The sequence below is a fragment of the Myxine glutinosa genome, chromosome 6 (assembly GCF_964187855.1).
Source record: "Myxine glutinosa chromosome 6, kmMyxGlut1.1, whole genome shotgun sequence".
NCBI lineage: Eukaryota > Metazoa > Chordata > Myxini > Myxiniformes > Myxinidae > Myxine > Myxine glutinosa.
Window position 1 is genome coordinate 37,273,867 of NC_136266.1, and position 16,081 is coordinate 37,289,947.

The 16,081-nt window shown below is 43.8% G+C and overlaps 1 protein-coding gene across 2 annotated transcripts in view; it reads left to right on the forward strand.

Annotated features, from left to right (window-relative positions):
• Window positions 1-16,081, forward strand: part of EXOC2 (exocyst complex component 2) — a 183,336-nt gene that overhangs the window by 17,331 nt on the left and 149,924 nt on the right. For both annotated transcript variants that reach the window (XM_078779721.1, XM_078779722.1), the window contains exons 2-5: window positions 2,305-2,427; window positions 2,718-2,894; window positions 3,582-3,705; window positions 11,366-11,482. In XM_078779721.1, the coding sequence (XP_078635847.1) occupies window positions 2,310-2,427; window positions 2,718-2,894; window positions 3,582-3,705; window positions 11,366-11,482 (536 nt within the window). In that variant the 5' untranslated portion in view covers window positions 2,305-2,309. The remainder of the gene's footprint in view (window positions 1-2,304; window positions 2,428-2,717; window positions 2,895-3,581; window positions 3,706-11,365; window positions 11,483-16,081) is intronic.

Sequence of the window (16,081 nt, forward strand, 5' to 3'; positions counted from 1 at the left end):
CTCACTTCTGCAAAACGAAATCAGTAAAAAATAAAAAATGCATATTATGTACTTAAATATCATGAATGAATTTATTTTGAAATGCGATTTTTTATTTCCTTCACACGAATTTAAATAATGACCATATTTCTGGCTCACACTGTATATACTGTATATATATATATATACTGTATATATATATATATATATATATATATATATATATATATATATATATATATATATATATATATATTTTAACTTCCTGTTTCCTAATCCATATCTTTAGTGAAAACGTATATACAGGAAGATTTTATAAACCTATAGATAGGTCTTCACGAAAGACTTTGATTAGGAATGAGACCTTTTTGTTGCTGGTGGACATAGGTTGTGTTTTCACCCCTGTCTCAAAAAATATTGATGGATTTAGACAAAACTCGGTGGACTGGTTGGGTATGTCGCAAGGACGAATCGAATCTATTTTGGTGAAGATCCGGATACGAGAATTTTTTTAATTTCTCAGTGATTTTTCACCATTGAGAGATGGGGCCAAAAACTATTTATACCGTGATATTTAAAAGTTGTGGATGGATTCCGACAAAACTCGGTGGATTTATTTGGCTAAGCGACAGGAACAAGCCGATTAGATTTTGGTTCAGGTCCGAATCCAGATCCGGCCTATCAGTGGGAAACAAAACGTAAACTGTTCAGCTTGGCGGAGTTATGCGCTCTACCAAGAGCCGTTCGAGTTTTCCTGTTTAAAGGAATTGATCCACCAGTCATAACTTTGAGTACCACCATACTGTCTCAGCCAAAATAATTCAGTGTGCAATTCTTTTTCACACATTTGTAATTTGTCAAGCTGATGGTTTCTGTAAGAAATTCCGATTTTTGGTTTTTAATAGGCAGGATGTAGTAATTGGTTAAAATTATGTTTTCCACTTTCAACTGTGGGGGTGTCCTGCCATTAGGAGAAAGTAAAGTATCCAGGTCTGCTGACACAAGTTGTCGATACACACCAGTAGTTGACTATAACGATAATTATAAAATAATCTTGTTGAACCACACTCAGTGGAATAATGGTTAGAGCGGCCGTTCGAACTCCGGCCGAGTCATGCCAAAGAATAACTAGAACGGCACTCGGTAGAGCACATACCTCCGCCAGGCTGAACAGTTTACGTTTTGTTTCCCACTGATAGGCCGGATCTGCATCCGTACCTTAACCGAAATCAAATTGGCCTTTTCTTCTCACCTACCCAACTCATGCACAAAGTTGAGATATCAGGCTCACAAACAGACAAACATGGTTGAATACATAACCTCCGTCCACTTTCCATGGCGGAGGTAGAAATGGTAAGCACTAATTCCTTTTCTAGAGCTTGGCATTTAATAAGGATAGAGCATGGACAAACAACCACAGGTTGGCAACCATTGTATGGGCCGGACGGCCTCCTACTGGGTTTAACTTTCTTGCAATGGAACTCATTATTTATCTTGGTTGCTGCAAGGCAGTTCAATCAGCAGCTATCCATTATGTCACGCAGACAAGGTGAGATATCAATACTAATTTTGATATTTACGTGAACTGATCTTCACTCGCTTTTATTCCTTGTCTGACATTCCCTGTGTCTGTCCTCCTGCATCTTGTCTACCCCTTCCCCATGTCCCACTGCGTCGGTGATGCCGCATATAGAACCCTAGGAAATCACAATTCATTTGTGTCTTGTGCACTTTCTGGCGGAATATTAATTTTAGAAATTTGCTTTGTGGGGATTTATTCTCTGCCACCTTTCTTCCATAGCATTCACCAAAACTAGAGACCACCTTGTCGTGGATCCTCCCACCCGTACAAATTGTCCACTTCCACCACTACGCCACACTCGCAGGGAGTTCAGGGACAAGTGTGAATATTCCCATGTGGTCCATAGCTATATGGGTGGTCTCACCCTCGTGCAAGTTTTCCATCAATTCTCCTTTTCCTTAGCGATGGCCCACCCAGATCTATATTCTTCAGCATCCAAATGATTAATGGCCTCATTCTGCAGGATCCCATTGTCGTGCAGAGCTTTGTAATTCTGTGTAAAGTGGCAAAGGGATGCATGGAAATATGCTACAGATAAATGTGTGCGGAGAGGCCTTTGCTTACACGGCTTTATAGCAAAAGCTTAAATACTTAAAAGAAACAAACTTTGTTTGTCCCTTTCCTTGTCTACGTGTGACCTGTGACCTGTCATCACAGCAGTAATTATCATTTGATGTCCACTCGTACTTGGCTTTTATTTTGTTCAGGTTTTGATTAACTTGTTTGTTGTCATCATTCCACAGCCACGATGTCTCGGGGACGCCCAACCCCACAGGTGACAGGGATTTCACCCAAGGAAGGGGTTCCTTGGACCAAGGTCACAATCCGAGGAGAGAACCTCGGTACCAGCTCTCAGGATCTCATTGGTGAGGAGTTACTCTATGACACACAGCGTTGAGCTTTGGCTCGAAACTGTGTCGTGTAAAAATGATGTTCAGATTGAACTCCTTCATTTAGTGGAAACGGCAGAGAAAACGATGCTAATGGAATGTTGCACCAATCTTGATAGGCCAACCTCAGGACCAGCTAATTCAATTATTAAATTATTTGTGTGACCATAAGTCTTTAAAAAAACATAGTTCGGGTGATCTTGCTTGTTTGTTTGTTTTTTAAATAATAATTTATTTGCTCTGTTTGTTTTTTTTTGTTCCGTCAGGCCTTACAATATGTGGCCATAATTGCCTGCTTACGGCTGATTGGATCTCGCACAGCAAGATCATCTGCAGGACTGGTCCAGCAAAAGATGATCGAGGAGATATCATTGTTACCACCCGCTTGGGGGGGCAGGGTACCAGCACTGTGACGTTCCGCGTGATAAAGTTCATCAAGATCGGTACGTAAGAACTGTTTGTATTGTCGAGATTTCCAATTGTCCCATTCCAAGATCTACACTGCTTTCTTTGCAAGGGATAAACATTCAGCATCCTTTATTTTTTTTGTGCTAATTTCCTCGTCTCCTCTTCCTTTGTTTTCTTTTGTTCTATTATTTGCTCCACATGGGTCTCCTTCTTCCTCTTCCCTGTACTCTTCTTATTCTCTCTCAAGGAAAAGAGGGTGGTGGAGAAAGGAGGATGCGGAGGGTTTTATTTATTTTAGTGTTTGCTGACCTCAAGATATCTCGTTCTGATTTGCATTCCCAGTGTAATGTTAATTGAATCTAAGAGTACAGTTCCAGTGTGTTGCCAGTAGAGGGCATTGTATTGTGAAGGAAGCCATACATTTGAGGAGATGTTGACAGTCCCATCTTTAATCATCTGGTCTTGTAAAGGTTTTGGTGTCCTTTAGTGACCTTCCTGCTATCTCTTTTCCAAAGAAACCTTTTTTCAGATTAAGGAAATTAATTGCACGTATTCCTTTCTTCGTTATTTTCCAACGTGTTTGTCTTCTTCTTTTCTCGCGTCTTTAATTACTTGTTGCTGAAGCTTTTGTAATCTGATATGATCATTGTGCAATTCCCTTTCCAAGAGTGATTAATGATGCCTGAATTTTATTGTACTCGTTTCTCCCCCCTCTCGTACAGACATATTGGAACCATCTGCTGTGTGGCTGGAAGAATTTACCACCGATCTGCGGCCAGGTCGCAATAAAATTGCATCACCTCTTTCTCTGAGGCCAACTAATCCATTGGGTATCTTTATGGACAGGTCAGATTGCTACTCCAAGTGGAATAAGTTAACAAATAGGCACAGATTGGGTGGCTAAAGTCCCCTGGTCCTCACCAACGATCTTTCCCATTTATTTGAAGATGAAAAGACTTGGGTTAGACCCTCCCCATTTTCTCAATAAAAATCGAGAAATAACCTGTGCAGCCAATTATCGCTTATACAGCATCGCCCAAGTCCAAAATGATTGAAAAAGAAAGAAAACCTACAGCAAATACAAACGTTATTCCCATAACAAAACAGACGTAACTAGAACGGCACTCGGTAGAGAGCGTACCTCCGCCAGACTCAACAGTTTACGTTTTGAATCCCACTGATAGGCTGGATCTGCATCCGGACCTGAACCAAAATCGACCGGCTTGTTCTTGTCACCTGCCCAACTCATCCCCCAAGTTTTGTCGTAATCTATCTACAACTTCTTGAAATATCCTGCTCACAGACAGACAAACAGACAGGGGTGAAAATATAACCCTGTCCACCTTTGGTGATGGAGATGATCAGTTTTTACTAAATGGGGCTTTTCCCCATAAATTCTCACTTTGTCTTTGATTTTCAGTTTAAGATTCCTAAACCTTTTTTGAATGCCAAAAATGAACTCAGTGTGATAGAAGAGATTATGTTTTGCATTGTTTGACATGAGTTCGTCATGACAGATAAAGCGATGATTTGACAAACTGCACCGAGATACCCACATATACTTATTAACTATTATTGATTATGATCAGCCATAAATGTCGATATCGATGATTATTACTTCAGAGATGTATTGCATAAACAGATTTTCCAAACCAACATATTTTCAAAACTTTACAATCGCATCAACGCACCTCCGAAAGTGCCAACTACTACGGGCTGACAGGATAGCTTAGGGGTGGCGTACTCACCCAAGAGATGTCTAGTCTGGGTTCAATTTCAGACTGTAGAAGCCCTGGTGCTTTGCAGGCAGGGATCGTAGATCAAGGAGCGTACTGAATATCGGACGGGACATGCATCAAGGTGTCCTGTCCACCTGCATTTGCTGGTGGACATTAAGGATCTCATGGTGTTTTTTGCAATAGTAGGCTATTGTGTGCCAGTGCCTTTACAAAATGATCAGCTCACCCAGATTTTTTTTAGCTGCGACGAGCAGCTCTATGAGAGGACCGCATTGTTGTTCTTGTTGTTGGGGTGCCTTTTTGAATAGCGCATGCACATACACTCGGACGTGCGTTGGTATGAGGTAAGAACATCGCGGACTAAAATCGCGATTTGTTTGAAGAAACCACAATAAATTTAGCAACAAAGACGACATGAATGTTTTCATATCAATCTCGTTTCACAGAACTTGACACAAATTAGGTGTAATTATTGAATAGCGCATGCGCATACACTCGGACGTGCGTTGGTATGAGGTAAGAACATCGCGGACTAAAATCGCGATTTGTTTGAAGAAACCAGTATAAATTTGATAGTGCATATTGCAACATATATCCTCATGATTCTACACGTCGCAGCTGGTGACCACACTGTGGTCATTTTTCTCTTGTTTGTTTTTTTACCAATTCTGTCGTTTTCAACATGAAGCTAGAGATTCCAGAGCATGTGTTGTTTGCTGTTCTTCTTCTTCGTTAGTATGCAGCACAAGGCTGGTGAGTAGCATCATTGGCTGAGTCCACGGGTGTGACGCTGATGGTTAGTTAGGACAGGAATTTGGTCATGGTGTCGGCGATAGCTCACCTACTCTTCGCAAAGGACACAGTGGAATCTTTAACGTCCACCAACAAATTCTGGCAGACGGGACACCAGTTTAACATCCATCCGAGGGATGGCACACGCATCAATGAATTACCCTGCCTGTAAAACCCTGGGATGACAGTTTATAGTTGGGTCGGGATTCAATCCCAGGCTAGTGGGCTTGGAGGCCAGTTGTGCGTACCTCTATGTCTAGGCCATCCTGTCAGCCCTGCTCTATGCCGTGTAATAAGGACATCATTCATTTGGACTTCATTTGGACTTCCGTTTCTGGTCCCTCGAGCAAGGAAGCGACTTCGACCTCTGCACGGCAGCAAAGTTAAAGTATTTTTTCCATTTGTGTCTTCGTCAAATTTCTACTCGTTATTTTATTGTGCATATGTTGTAGTGTGTTTTCTAGTTGGTGTTGATTTGCAATTCATGCAAACTTTTGTTTAATTAATCGTTTTCTGTTCCCACCGCGTGCGCGGCCTGGTTTCTCTCGGCTTCCCTCCCCCCATCGGTGCTTTGTGAATTTAAGTTCTTTCCTTCGCTGTATTGCTTATTTCTTAGATTTTCTCTTCTCCCTCTAACTTCCCCGAACATCGACCACTTGTCTAACATTTTAAATACCGTCTGGCAAATACCGTAATTAATCGTGTTCTGCTCCTCGTGTGCGGCCTTGTACCCCCGTCGGTGTTTGTTAACTTAAGTCCCCTACTTCGTGTTTTTCTTGGCTCTTAGATTTTTCCCTTCTACCCCGAACATAATTTCTACCTCTTTGTCTAACATAATTTCTACATAATTTCCCTTCTACCTCTGTGTCTAATGTTTTAAATCCCCACGCCCCAAAAAAAAAAAAAAAAAATCCAAAAACATTTATTTTCCTTTCTCCACGTGTGCTGTTGTCTCGTCCTGTAATTCTGTCCAGGTGTGCTGTTCACCCCGCCCCCATTATCTCCTTGCCATCCACCTTTTGCCCTGTTCACGTGACTCGTGGTTGTCCCTCTCGGCCCTCCCCCCGTTGGTATTTTGTGCATATAAGATTGTTCACGGTTCTATTTAAATATTATTTAAATATGTTTAAACTTTCCCCTTCAGTGTTTTATTCAGTGGTATATTACAACACGCTGTTTTTCTTCCTATTTAAAAGGCTTTTTTCAATTTCCTCTCCAACTCATTCCACTTCAAAAAAAATAAATTCAATCTCTTATACGTCTCCCTCACTACATGTTCTAAATTCACATTCATTCCATCCCTCCCCCATCGTTCTTAATCGGATTGCTAACTTGAAAATCACAATAAACCCAATTTGTTATCAATGTTCGTCTTTCATTAATCATCCACTTTCTAAACTCCCCTCTTGCCCCTCCCCTCCAAATCCCCCCCCCCCTTGCCCCTACACTCCTAAACTCCCCCCTTGCCCATCCACTCCTAAACTCTCCCCTTGCCCCTCCACTCCTAAACTCCCCCCTTGCCCTTCCCCTCCTAAACACCCCCCTTGCCCCTCCCCTCCAAATCCCCCCCTTGCCCCTACACTCCTAAACTCCCCCCTTGCCCCTCCACTCCTAAACTCCCCCCTTGCCTCTCTCCTCCTAAACTCCCCCCTCACTCCTCCTCCTCGCTCCTCCGCTTCAAAACTCCCCCCCCAACTCCTCCCATTCAAATCTCCCCCCATACCATTCCTCTCCAATTCTCCCTCCTCCCCCCTCCTCCTCAAAGCTGCCTCCTCCCCACTTCATCTCCCTTCTATCTCATACCTCCAACTCCCCCAACCTTATACTTTCCTCTGCCCCCCACCTCAAACAACCCCTCACTGTGCCTCATCCCTTCACCATGAAACCTTTCGTTCTCGTTCTCCTCATCCTTCCCTTTCTTGTAACTCTTCTGTAATCTCTAACACACTATCAACTGCTCTCCCTACCTCCCCCTCTCATCCTTCATCTTACCCTACCCCTCCCCTCCCCTGTCCTGTACCTGATGCTCCCCCTCTCTCTTCATTAACGGTATGGACCTCAAACATCTGGGGCCTTCGCTCAAACCTGACTGATCTCTCCATACAGGTTGCTTCTGACAATCCAGACTTGATCTGCTGAACAGAAACTTTCCTCCTTCAAGATGTCTCTGATTCCTTAATAGATGTCTCCTTAATAGATGACAAGATGTCTCCCACCCCCCCCCCCCTTCACATGCCTCCCCCCCTTCACATGCCTCCCCCCCTTCACATGCCTCCCCCCCAAAGCCCTCTCCCTCCCACAGATCTCTCGATGTCTCCATGTCTCTCGGTCCCTGCTCTCAAATGTTGTGTTTGTGTCCTTCCCCCTCTCTCCCCATCTTGTCTACCACTCCCGATGTTATTTGTTTTATGTGTCTGTTTGTCTTTCTGTGTGATTAATGTTCGCTCTTTCACGAGCCTCGATCTTGTATACAAAAAAAAAAAATCTCTTCCTGGTTACTCCCTCCTCCGGTATGATAGACCTGAGCCTCGTCCTGGTGGTGGGGTGGCTATCTTTATCAAAAACTCTCTTCGTCACTCTCCTTGCACTGCCCTCTCTCCACCTCACCCCCAGGAGTACCTCTGGCTATGGCTTCCTCTCCGCTCCCACCTTCTGTTCATATGTGTTCTGAACCGTCCTCCAAACAGTGATGACTCCATTTACATTTCACTGTCTGACAACATGGACCAACTTCTATCCACTCATCCCAACTCTCTCTTCCTCATATGTGGCGACTTCAACTGTCATCATGCCAGCTGGCTGGGTGTGGGTTCATCTCTCACCAGCCATGGCACCTCAGCAAAGGACTTCTGCGACTCACTGGGATTGACACAATCTGTCAATTTCCCGACCCGGATCTCAGCCAATGGTGTATCTTCTCTTCTAGACTTGGTTATGACAAACTTCCCTGCTAATGTCTGCTGCTCTTCTGCTCCAATCGGTTCTTCTGATCATGTGCTTGTTAAAGTGGACATCTCTCTGGCCATTCTCAGAGAGCCTCCTCAGCATCCACGAGTCTGGCATTTCACTCAGGCCGACTGGCACGGTCTTCAAGCAGCCATAAATCATCTGGACTGGTCTCCCATCTCCACTGCCTCTGACATCAATTCTTCCTGGGAATTCTTCCAAAGCAAACTGCTCTCTCTAATGCACAGATTTATCCCATCTCGTCTTCAGTTGTCTTACCCTTCCTCCCGTCCATGGTACACTGAATCTTGTGGTGAGGCAGTTGCCCTGAAACAACTTGCCTTTGCCTCTTGGAAGGCAAATCCAACTGAAGGCAATCTCAGTTCCTTCCACCAAGCTCGGAACAAGTGTGTGTCTGCCCTCAGGAGTGCCAGGAAGCACTATCTCTCCACACTCAAGAATGAACTCTCAAACCTGTCTCCTTCCTCCAAATCCTGGTGGCATCTGGTCAAATCCGTTTCTGGTGTTTGTTCCCCCTCCATCCCCTCCCTTACCTCAAATGGCTACACAGTTGACACCGCACGTGACAAAGCCGAATGCCTCAACTCTGTGTTTGCCTCAAAATCTTGTGTCCCAAACCCATCTCTCTCTGTTCCCACCTTATCCAGTCGAACCCGACTGCTCCTGGACTCTGTGTCCTTCTCTCCTGACAAGGTGGAGGAGTTTTTGTCAAACCTCGACTCTGATTCTGCAACTGGACCAGACGGCATCAGCCCACGGGTCCTAAAATCCTGCTCTGCCGCTCTATCTCACCCTCTCTCTGTTCTTTCACCCTCTCTTTTGCTCAAGGTCATCTGCCAGCATCCTGGAAATCAGCAAACATTACCGCTTTACACAAAAAGGTGCAAAAACAGATCCTTGCAACTACAGACCAATCAGCCTGCTCCCAATTATCAGCAAAGTCATGGAATCCATCATTGCTTCAGATATCAAATCCTTCCTCTTCTCCAATGGCTTGATCTCCGATCATCAATTTGGATTCAGACCAGGTCATTCTACTCTGGACATGCTGCTTCTGCTGTCTCAACAATGGATGGAGGTCCTCAATGCCAAACAGGAAATCAGAGCTGTCTCCCTTGACATATCACGTGCCTTCGATACGGTCTGGCACCCCGCTCTGCTCACCAAACTCTCCTCCTTTGGTATCCATGGAAATCTCCATGCATGGCTTGCGGACTTCCTCTCTGGTCATAGTCAACGTGTGGCCCTGAATGGAATTCTCTCATCTCCCCTTCCTGTTCAGGCTGGAGTTCCCCAAGGCAGTGTTCTGGGCCCTGTGCTTTTTCTGGTCTTTATCAATGATCTCTCTGACTCTCTGGAAAATCCTCTCTATCTCTTTGCTGATGACTCCACTCTCTGCCGCTCCAATCCTCTTCCCTCAAATCGGCAGTCTGCAGCCTCCTCACTCTCTGAAAATCTGGACAAAATCACAGACTGGTCAAACAAGTGGAACATGTCTTTCAATCCTGACAAATCTCACACTCTTACTATGTCTCTCTGAAAAGATCGACTGGACAACCCTCCCATCTACTTTCTCAACAATCCTCTCCAAGAAGTTCTGTCGCTCAAGCTTTTGGGTCTCACTATCTGCCATGATCTTTCTTGGGAAAACCACATTTCCAAGCTGGCCTCCAAAGCCAGTCGCCAACTGGGCATCCTCCGTCGTGCGAAGTCCTTCCTAGGCACACCTGAGCTCCTCACCACATACAAGGCTTTCATCCGCAGCTCAATGTAATACTGTTCTCCCCTATGGGCCGGTGCTCCTGCCTCACACCTAGCTCGGCTTCACGCTGTTGAAACCAAAGCTTTCAGAATCATTGGAATCTCCCGTGATGAAGCTATCTCCGAGGGCCTTTCACTCAATCACCGCAGGTAGGTGGTCTTTCTGTCTTCTACCGACTCCTCTCCAGCCTTGCTCCCCCAGCTCTCTCTGTGCTTTGTCCCCCAAATATTCCTACAGGTCGCACAAGATCTGCCAGCAACCCTCTGATGGTTAAACTGCCGAAATCTCGGCTCTCTGCTCACCTTCACTCTTTCATTCCTCTTTTCTCCCGCCTCTGGAACAAACTCCCACACTCCCTTCAATCCCACTCCTCCCTCCAGGTCTTTAAAACAGCTGTTCACCACCATCTCTTATCTTTCCCCATCCAAAACCTTGATCTTTTCTACCCCCACTAATTCACCCCAGATCCACCTTGTTTGAAATTCCAACTTCTTTCCTGGAAGTCCCGGCAGTGTCCATATGTTTTATACCTCTCCCACCCCTCACCCCCTTCCCATGCCTCCCCCCCCCCCCCCCCCAAAGCCCTCTCCCTCCCACAGATATCTCGATGTCCCTGCTCTCAAATGTTGTGTTTGTGTCCTTCCCCCTCTCTCCCCATCTTGTCTACCGCTCCCCATGTTATATGTTTTATGTGTCGGTTTGTCTTTCTGTGTGATTAATGTTAGCTCTTCCACGAGCCTCGATCTTGTGTTCAAAAAAAAAAAAAATTCCCGAAGAAGTTTTTAATTAAATTTGTTGTGCTTAAATTCCTTCCTTGATCATCAAAAATGAGTTTCATTATCTGTGCAGGCTGCAAGAATCATTACTGATCTTTTAAGAAGCTGAGATTCGAACTTTGTCTTAACTTTACTTGCTTCTTCAATGGGTGTACAACAATGGGATAAAAACTTTACTTTGCTTCATTTAATTATGGGCTAAACTGTACATTCCTTTGTCACAACATTGGTCTTCTTCATTACTGTAAATGTAGACGCTCCTGTTATTGACTGTAAATAAATATGACGTTGAGTTTTGTGTGCGATTTCCTGGAAATTGCCCTTTAAGTACCGGAATATATTTAAGCCCCACCCTCACCCCACTTTTTGCTTCCTGGATCTATTGGTGTTGCCAAGGGAGACAAATTACTGTGAAGAAACATTCTTCGGCATGCAGTTGATTCCTAATGGCAATCCCCCTGTTTTCACAGTGAGAAACAAATTTCTCAAGAAGAACTGGCAGAAATGTTTCCTGGAATGAGTGGCGACTTCACCAGTGAGACTTTCTCTCCAATCTGGTATCTCATCGAGAATCACCACTCGTGCAGGTAGGAAAGAAGAAGGCATTTGCGTGTTGACATTCTTCATTTGCAACCACTTCCTGTTCCTTAGGGTTTGTATGGACTTCGGAGCAGTATGATCAACTTGATGCATTTGCATCTTCAGCAACAGATTGCTGGGATTAAGTTTCTTTGAGTTTTCTAATCAACTATGACCTGAATTGGCCAATATTTTCCTCAAGTTTGGTGCTGGTGGAGCTTTCCAATAGAAAAGTTAGGGTGCTGCTTGGACTTTTATTACTTCCACCTAAATGGCGCCTCTGTGATTTTCTTTAATCAACAGTATCTTTGTTTCAATATAATTTTCATCTAAAATGTACAAGTATGCTGTATACCGATTCCTTCAAAATTTGTGCTTTTGGGCCCTCCTCCATGGTTTCATTTTGGGCAATTTCACATAACTGTCACACTTCCATCAGAATTTTAAACTCAGCAAATCATGATAACTGCCATGCTATTTTGAAGCTAGGATTACACTGTTCGGGATAGGTACTAATTTTGTGGTGTGCATCCCCATTTACCGCGCTGCTGAGGGTGAAATATTTTCCTCAAAATTGCTGTCATTTTTCTCAAATGTGGGACATTTAAAATTAGCATGATTTGAAAAATATACCAGAGGTATACCCCGATGACCCCGAAGGCCAAAAAGACCCCGACGACCAAAAATACCCCGAAGACGCAAAACACCCCGAAGACCCAAAAATACCTAAAGACCCTTAAAGACCAAGAAGAATCAAAACATCCCGAAGACTCAACCCAATACTCAATGTAAGGTATCTCGACAAACTACGATCGATTGTAGTACACGTTTATTGACTCTGCCGATACAGGCCCGATCAACTGCAGCGCCATCCGAGCTGGGGCGTAGGGATACAATGCGGTCCCCCCCCCGAAGACCCAAAACACCCCGAAGACCCAAAACACACCGAAGACCCAAAACACCCCGAAGACCCAAAACACCCCGAAGACCCAAAACACACCGAAGACCCAAAACACCCCGAAGACCCGAAACGCCCCGAATACCAAAAATACCCCGGAAGACCCAAAAAGACCCAAAGACCCTTAAAGACCAAGAAGAACCATAAGACCCATAAGCCTCTGAAGACACCAAAAGACCCTGAAGACCCAAAACACCTCAAAGATCCAAAATACCCTTGAAGGCCCAGAGGATCCAAAAGACTCTGAAGACCCAAAACACCATGAAGACCCAAAAGACACCAAAATGGTCAAAGATGCCTACCACTCTGAAACGATGGGTGGTGAGGCGCGCGGAGCGCCGAGTCACGCTAGTTTTTATTATTAACAAGATTATTATTTTTATGAAAACGATAATGCTGTATTAAGAAACCTGGACTAATTTGTCCGAAGCGGCCTGAAGGTGAGGCCTGAAGCCTAAGGCCTATACGTACTGTGCCATTGGAAAACCCGTAACGCCTATCCTTTCGATATTTGATGGTCATTTTAACAATCGGTTTGTTTGTGTTTCACACTGAATGAAAATTGTAAAGGTAGAGCATGCAGGTTGTGATACATGACAGGTTCAACGATATGTCCGGCCTGAACGGCATACTGCCGAAGTCAGTAGTCATACTGCCGTAATGACATCAGCCCCTGTCATGTGACCAGATCCTCAGCTCTGATTGGTGTACATTTGAGGGGACATACACACATACATACATATATACATGCGGACAGACAAACACTGTTCTAGACGGCTTTGCCCTATGGGCTACGCCATAAAAAAGTACTTCCTATTCTCGCTCGTATGCCAATTTCTCCTCCCTCCCTCCCCCCGACACCTTTAGAACCCTTCAAAATTCCTATTTTTTTCGCCACTTCCGCAACTGCCGGTTGCGAATGTGACATGTGGTTTTTTTTTTTTTTTTTTTTTTTTGTATACAAGATCGAGGCTCGTGAAAGAGCAAACATTAATCACACAAAAAGACAAACCGACACACAAAACACAAAAAACAAGGGGAGCGGCAGACAAGATGGGGAGAGAGGGGGGAGGACACAAAAGAGAGGGGGAAGAAGGGGAAGGACACAAACACAACATTTGAGAGCAGGGACATCGGGAGGACTTGGGGGGAGGTGGGAGAGGATTAAAACATATGAACACTGCAAGGACTCTGGGGTGAATTTTTGTATACAAGATCGAGGCTCGTGAAAGAGCAAACATTAATCACACAAAAAGACAAACCGACACACAAAACACAAAAAACAAGGGGAGGATGGATTTGAGCATTTCGCATTTTTGAGCCTTTTTTGAGCCATTTTGATTTGAGCCATTGAGCATTTTTGAGCCTCTGAGCATTTCGTTTCAGGATCTTTGAAACCTGACCTTGAGTGATGCCATACTGCCGAGCAATAGCATGCTCTTTCATGCCGTAATTTCGTAAAGCCACCACTCCATGACAAACAGCATTGTCGAATGTTACATGTTACAAATGTTAGGTTGCGAAGGTTGCGAAGGTTGCGAATGTTACAAAATAATATTAATTCTATCATGTTGTAGAGCTCTTAACTTTTTGTTACATACAGTATACGTTGCTCAGGCAACTGCCACACTTTCTTGGGCACACCTTCATTAAAAGGAAGCAAAGTGCCTTCTTTGACCAAGTCATTCGAGTGTGCAGTTGTGCAGGTTGATTTCTCCGAAAATTTATCCGCTATGCTTCAGGATGAAATCCCAAGTGCCCATTGGCATCACAATCAAGTAACTGTATTCACATGCATTTCTTGGGTGGACAATATGTGCCAGAGCTGCACCATTATCAGTGATTACCTTTCCCATGACAAGTATGCTGTATACAGATTCCTCCAGGTTTTTATTTTTGACATAAAAGAGAAAATTCCATCTTTTTGGAAATTTTGTTTATTTTCGGATGGGGCGGCATCACAATCAAAACAGAAGTTTATTTTTGGGAATTTGACATACATGAAGCAGGAATATGATGGAGTCATGGAGTGGAATTTTTTCACCAGCAGTCATGGCAAAGGAGCAGTAGATGTATTTGGTGGAACCATGATCGCTTTGTGTGGCACTGAGTATTGTCCAGACAAGCAGTCAAAAAGGATGCGCAGTCCTTTTTCAATGTTTTCAATTTTGCAAAGGCAGCCCCAACAGATATTCTTGTGATGTACGTTCCCGCACCAGAAATCCTGAGCAACAAAGAAAGTCTTGACTTGAGATTGGAGGTCTGTAAAATTCTCCCAGGTACGCATTTTAGTCCTGGGCAATAGGGATCTTGAGCTTTATGTGATTCATAACAAATTGTATTCCTCCTCAAACACAATTTGCTCCTTCAATTTCAAATCTCCCAAAGACAGTAACACCCCAGTGCAGGCCGAAGTGTATGCTGAAACATGCCAATCTAGTAGGAGCAACACAGATCCACATGTACCTTGCATGAGCTACACATGAAAATATGTCGTGGTAAATTTTCCTGGCAAAATAAGCATGCGGAGATTTGTAGGAGCCTTTGTCCGTGATGATGACTTCAAGGATGACACGGAAAAAATCTTCCTCCGAAAATGCAAGGTTTGTAATCACCAAAATACTTTCAATGCGCCTGACCAAGAAGACAAAGGCTGGATATGGAAGTCTGAGACAATTCAAGTTTTAGAATCCCCAGCCTTGGACAACAGGCGTCGATACGTTTTTTTCAGATTCTAATGATGCTGAGTGAAGTACGACTGTATTCAGACTGTCATGCTGCCCTGTTTTTCCTCATAATTTTCGTATTTGAAGTTTAATAACAGAGTTGCATCTCACTTAGCTTTACTCGGTGCCCATCTCTTTACTAGGTGCCCATCTCTTTACTAGGTGCCCATCTCTTTACTAGGTGCCCATCTCTTTACTAGGTGCCCATATTTTTACGAGGTGACCTTCTATACTATGTGCCCATTTTTACTAGGTGCCCATTTTTACTAGGTGCCCATTTTTACTAGGTGCCCATTTTTACTAGGTGCCCATTTTTACTCGGTGCCCATTTTTACTCGGTGCCCATCTTTACTCGGTGCCCATCTTTACTTGGTGCCCATCTTTACTTGGTGCCCATCTTTACTCGGTGCCCATCTTTACTCGGTGCCCATCTCTTTACTCAGTGCCCATCTCTTTACTAAGTGCCCATCTCTTTGTTAGGTGCCCATCTATACTAGGTGACTTAGAGCCCATCTCCGCTTTGTAAGATGTGAAAATTTCAGATTAATTGCATTTTTTTTTTCAAACTGATTCTTAAATGTCTTTCTCAATATCGGTCTTCAATCTCGTTTCATATTAACTTGAAATCACTTGTGGGTTACAGTTGATGTTAAGCTTCGGTTGATCGTACTACTTTTCGGACAGTGCCTCGTTTGCAACTAAGGATGTCACATCAGCAACTTTGTAAACGTTTTTATTGTTGTTTTGGTCTTTGAAGTTCAATAAAACAGTTACATCTGACACGTGTCTATAAGTTATCTATCTGTAGAAAATAACTGCTTTGTTGTGCGATGTTTGAATTCACAGAATAATGATAATGAACTGGAAGAGTTGACTTGATGTCATTTTTGTGATGTCGCATCCATAACTCTATAAACGTAGGG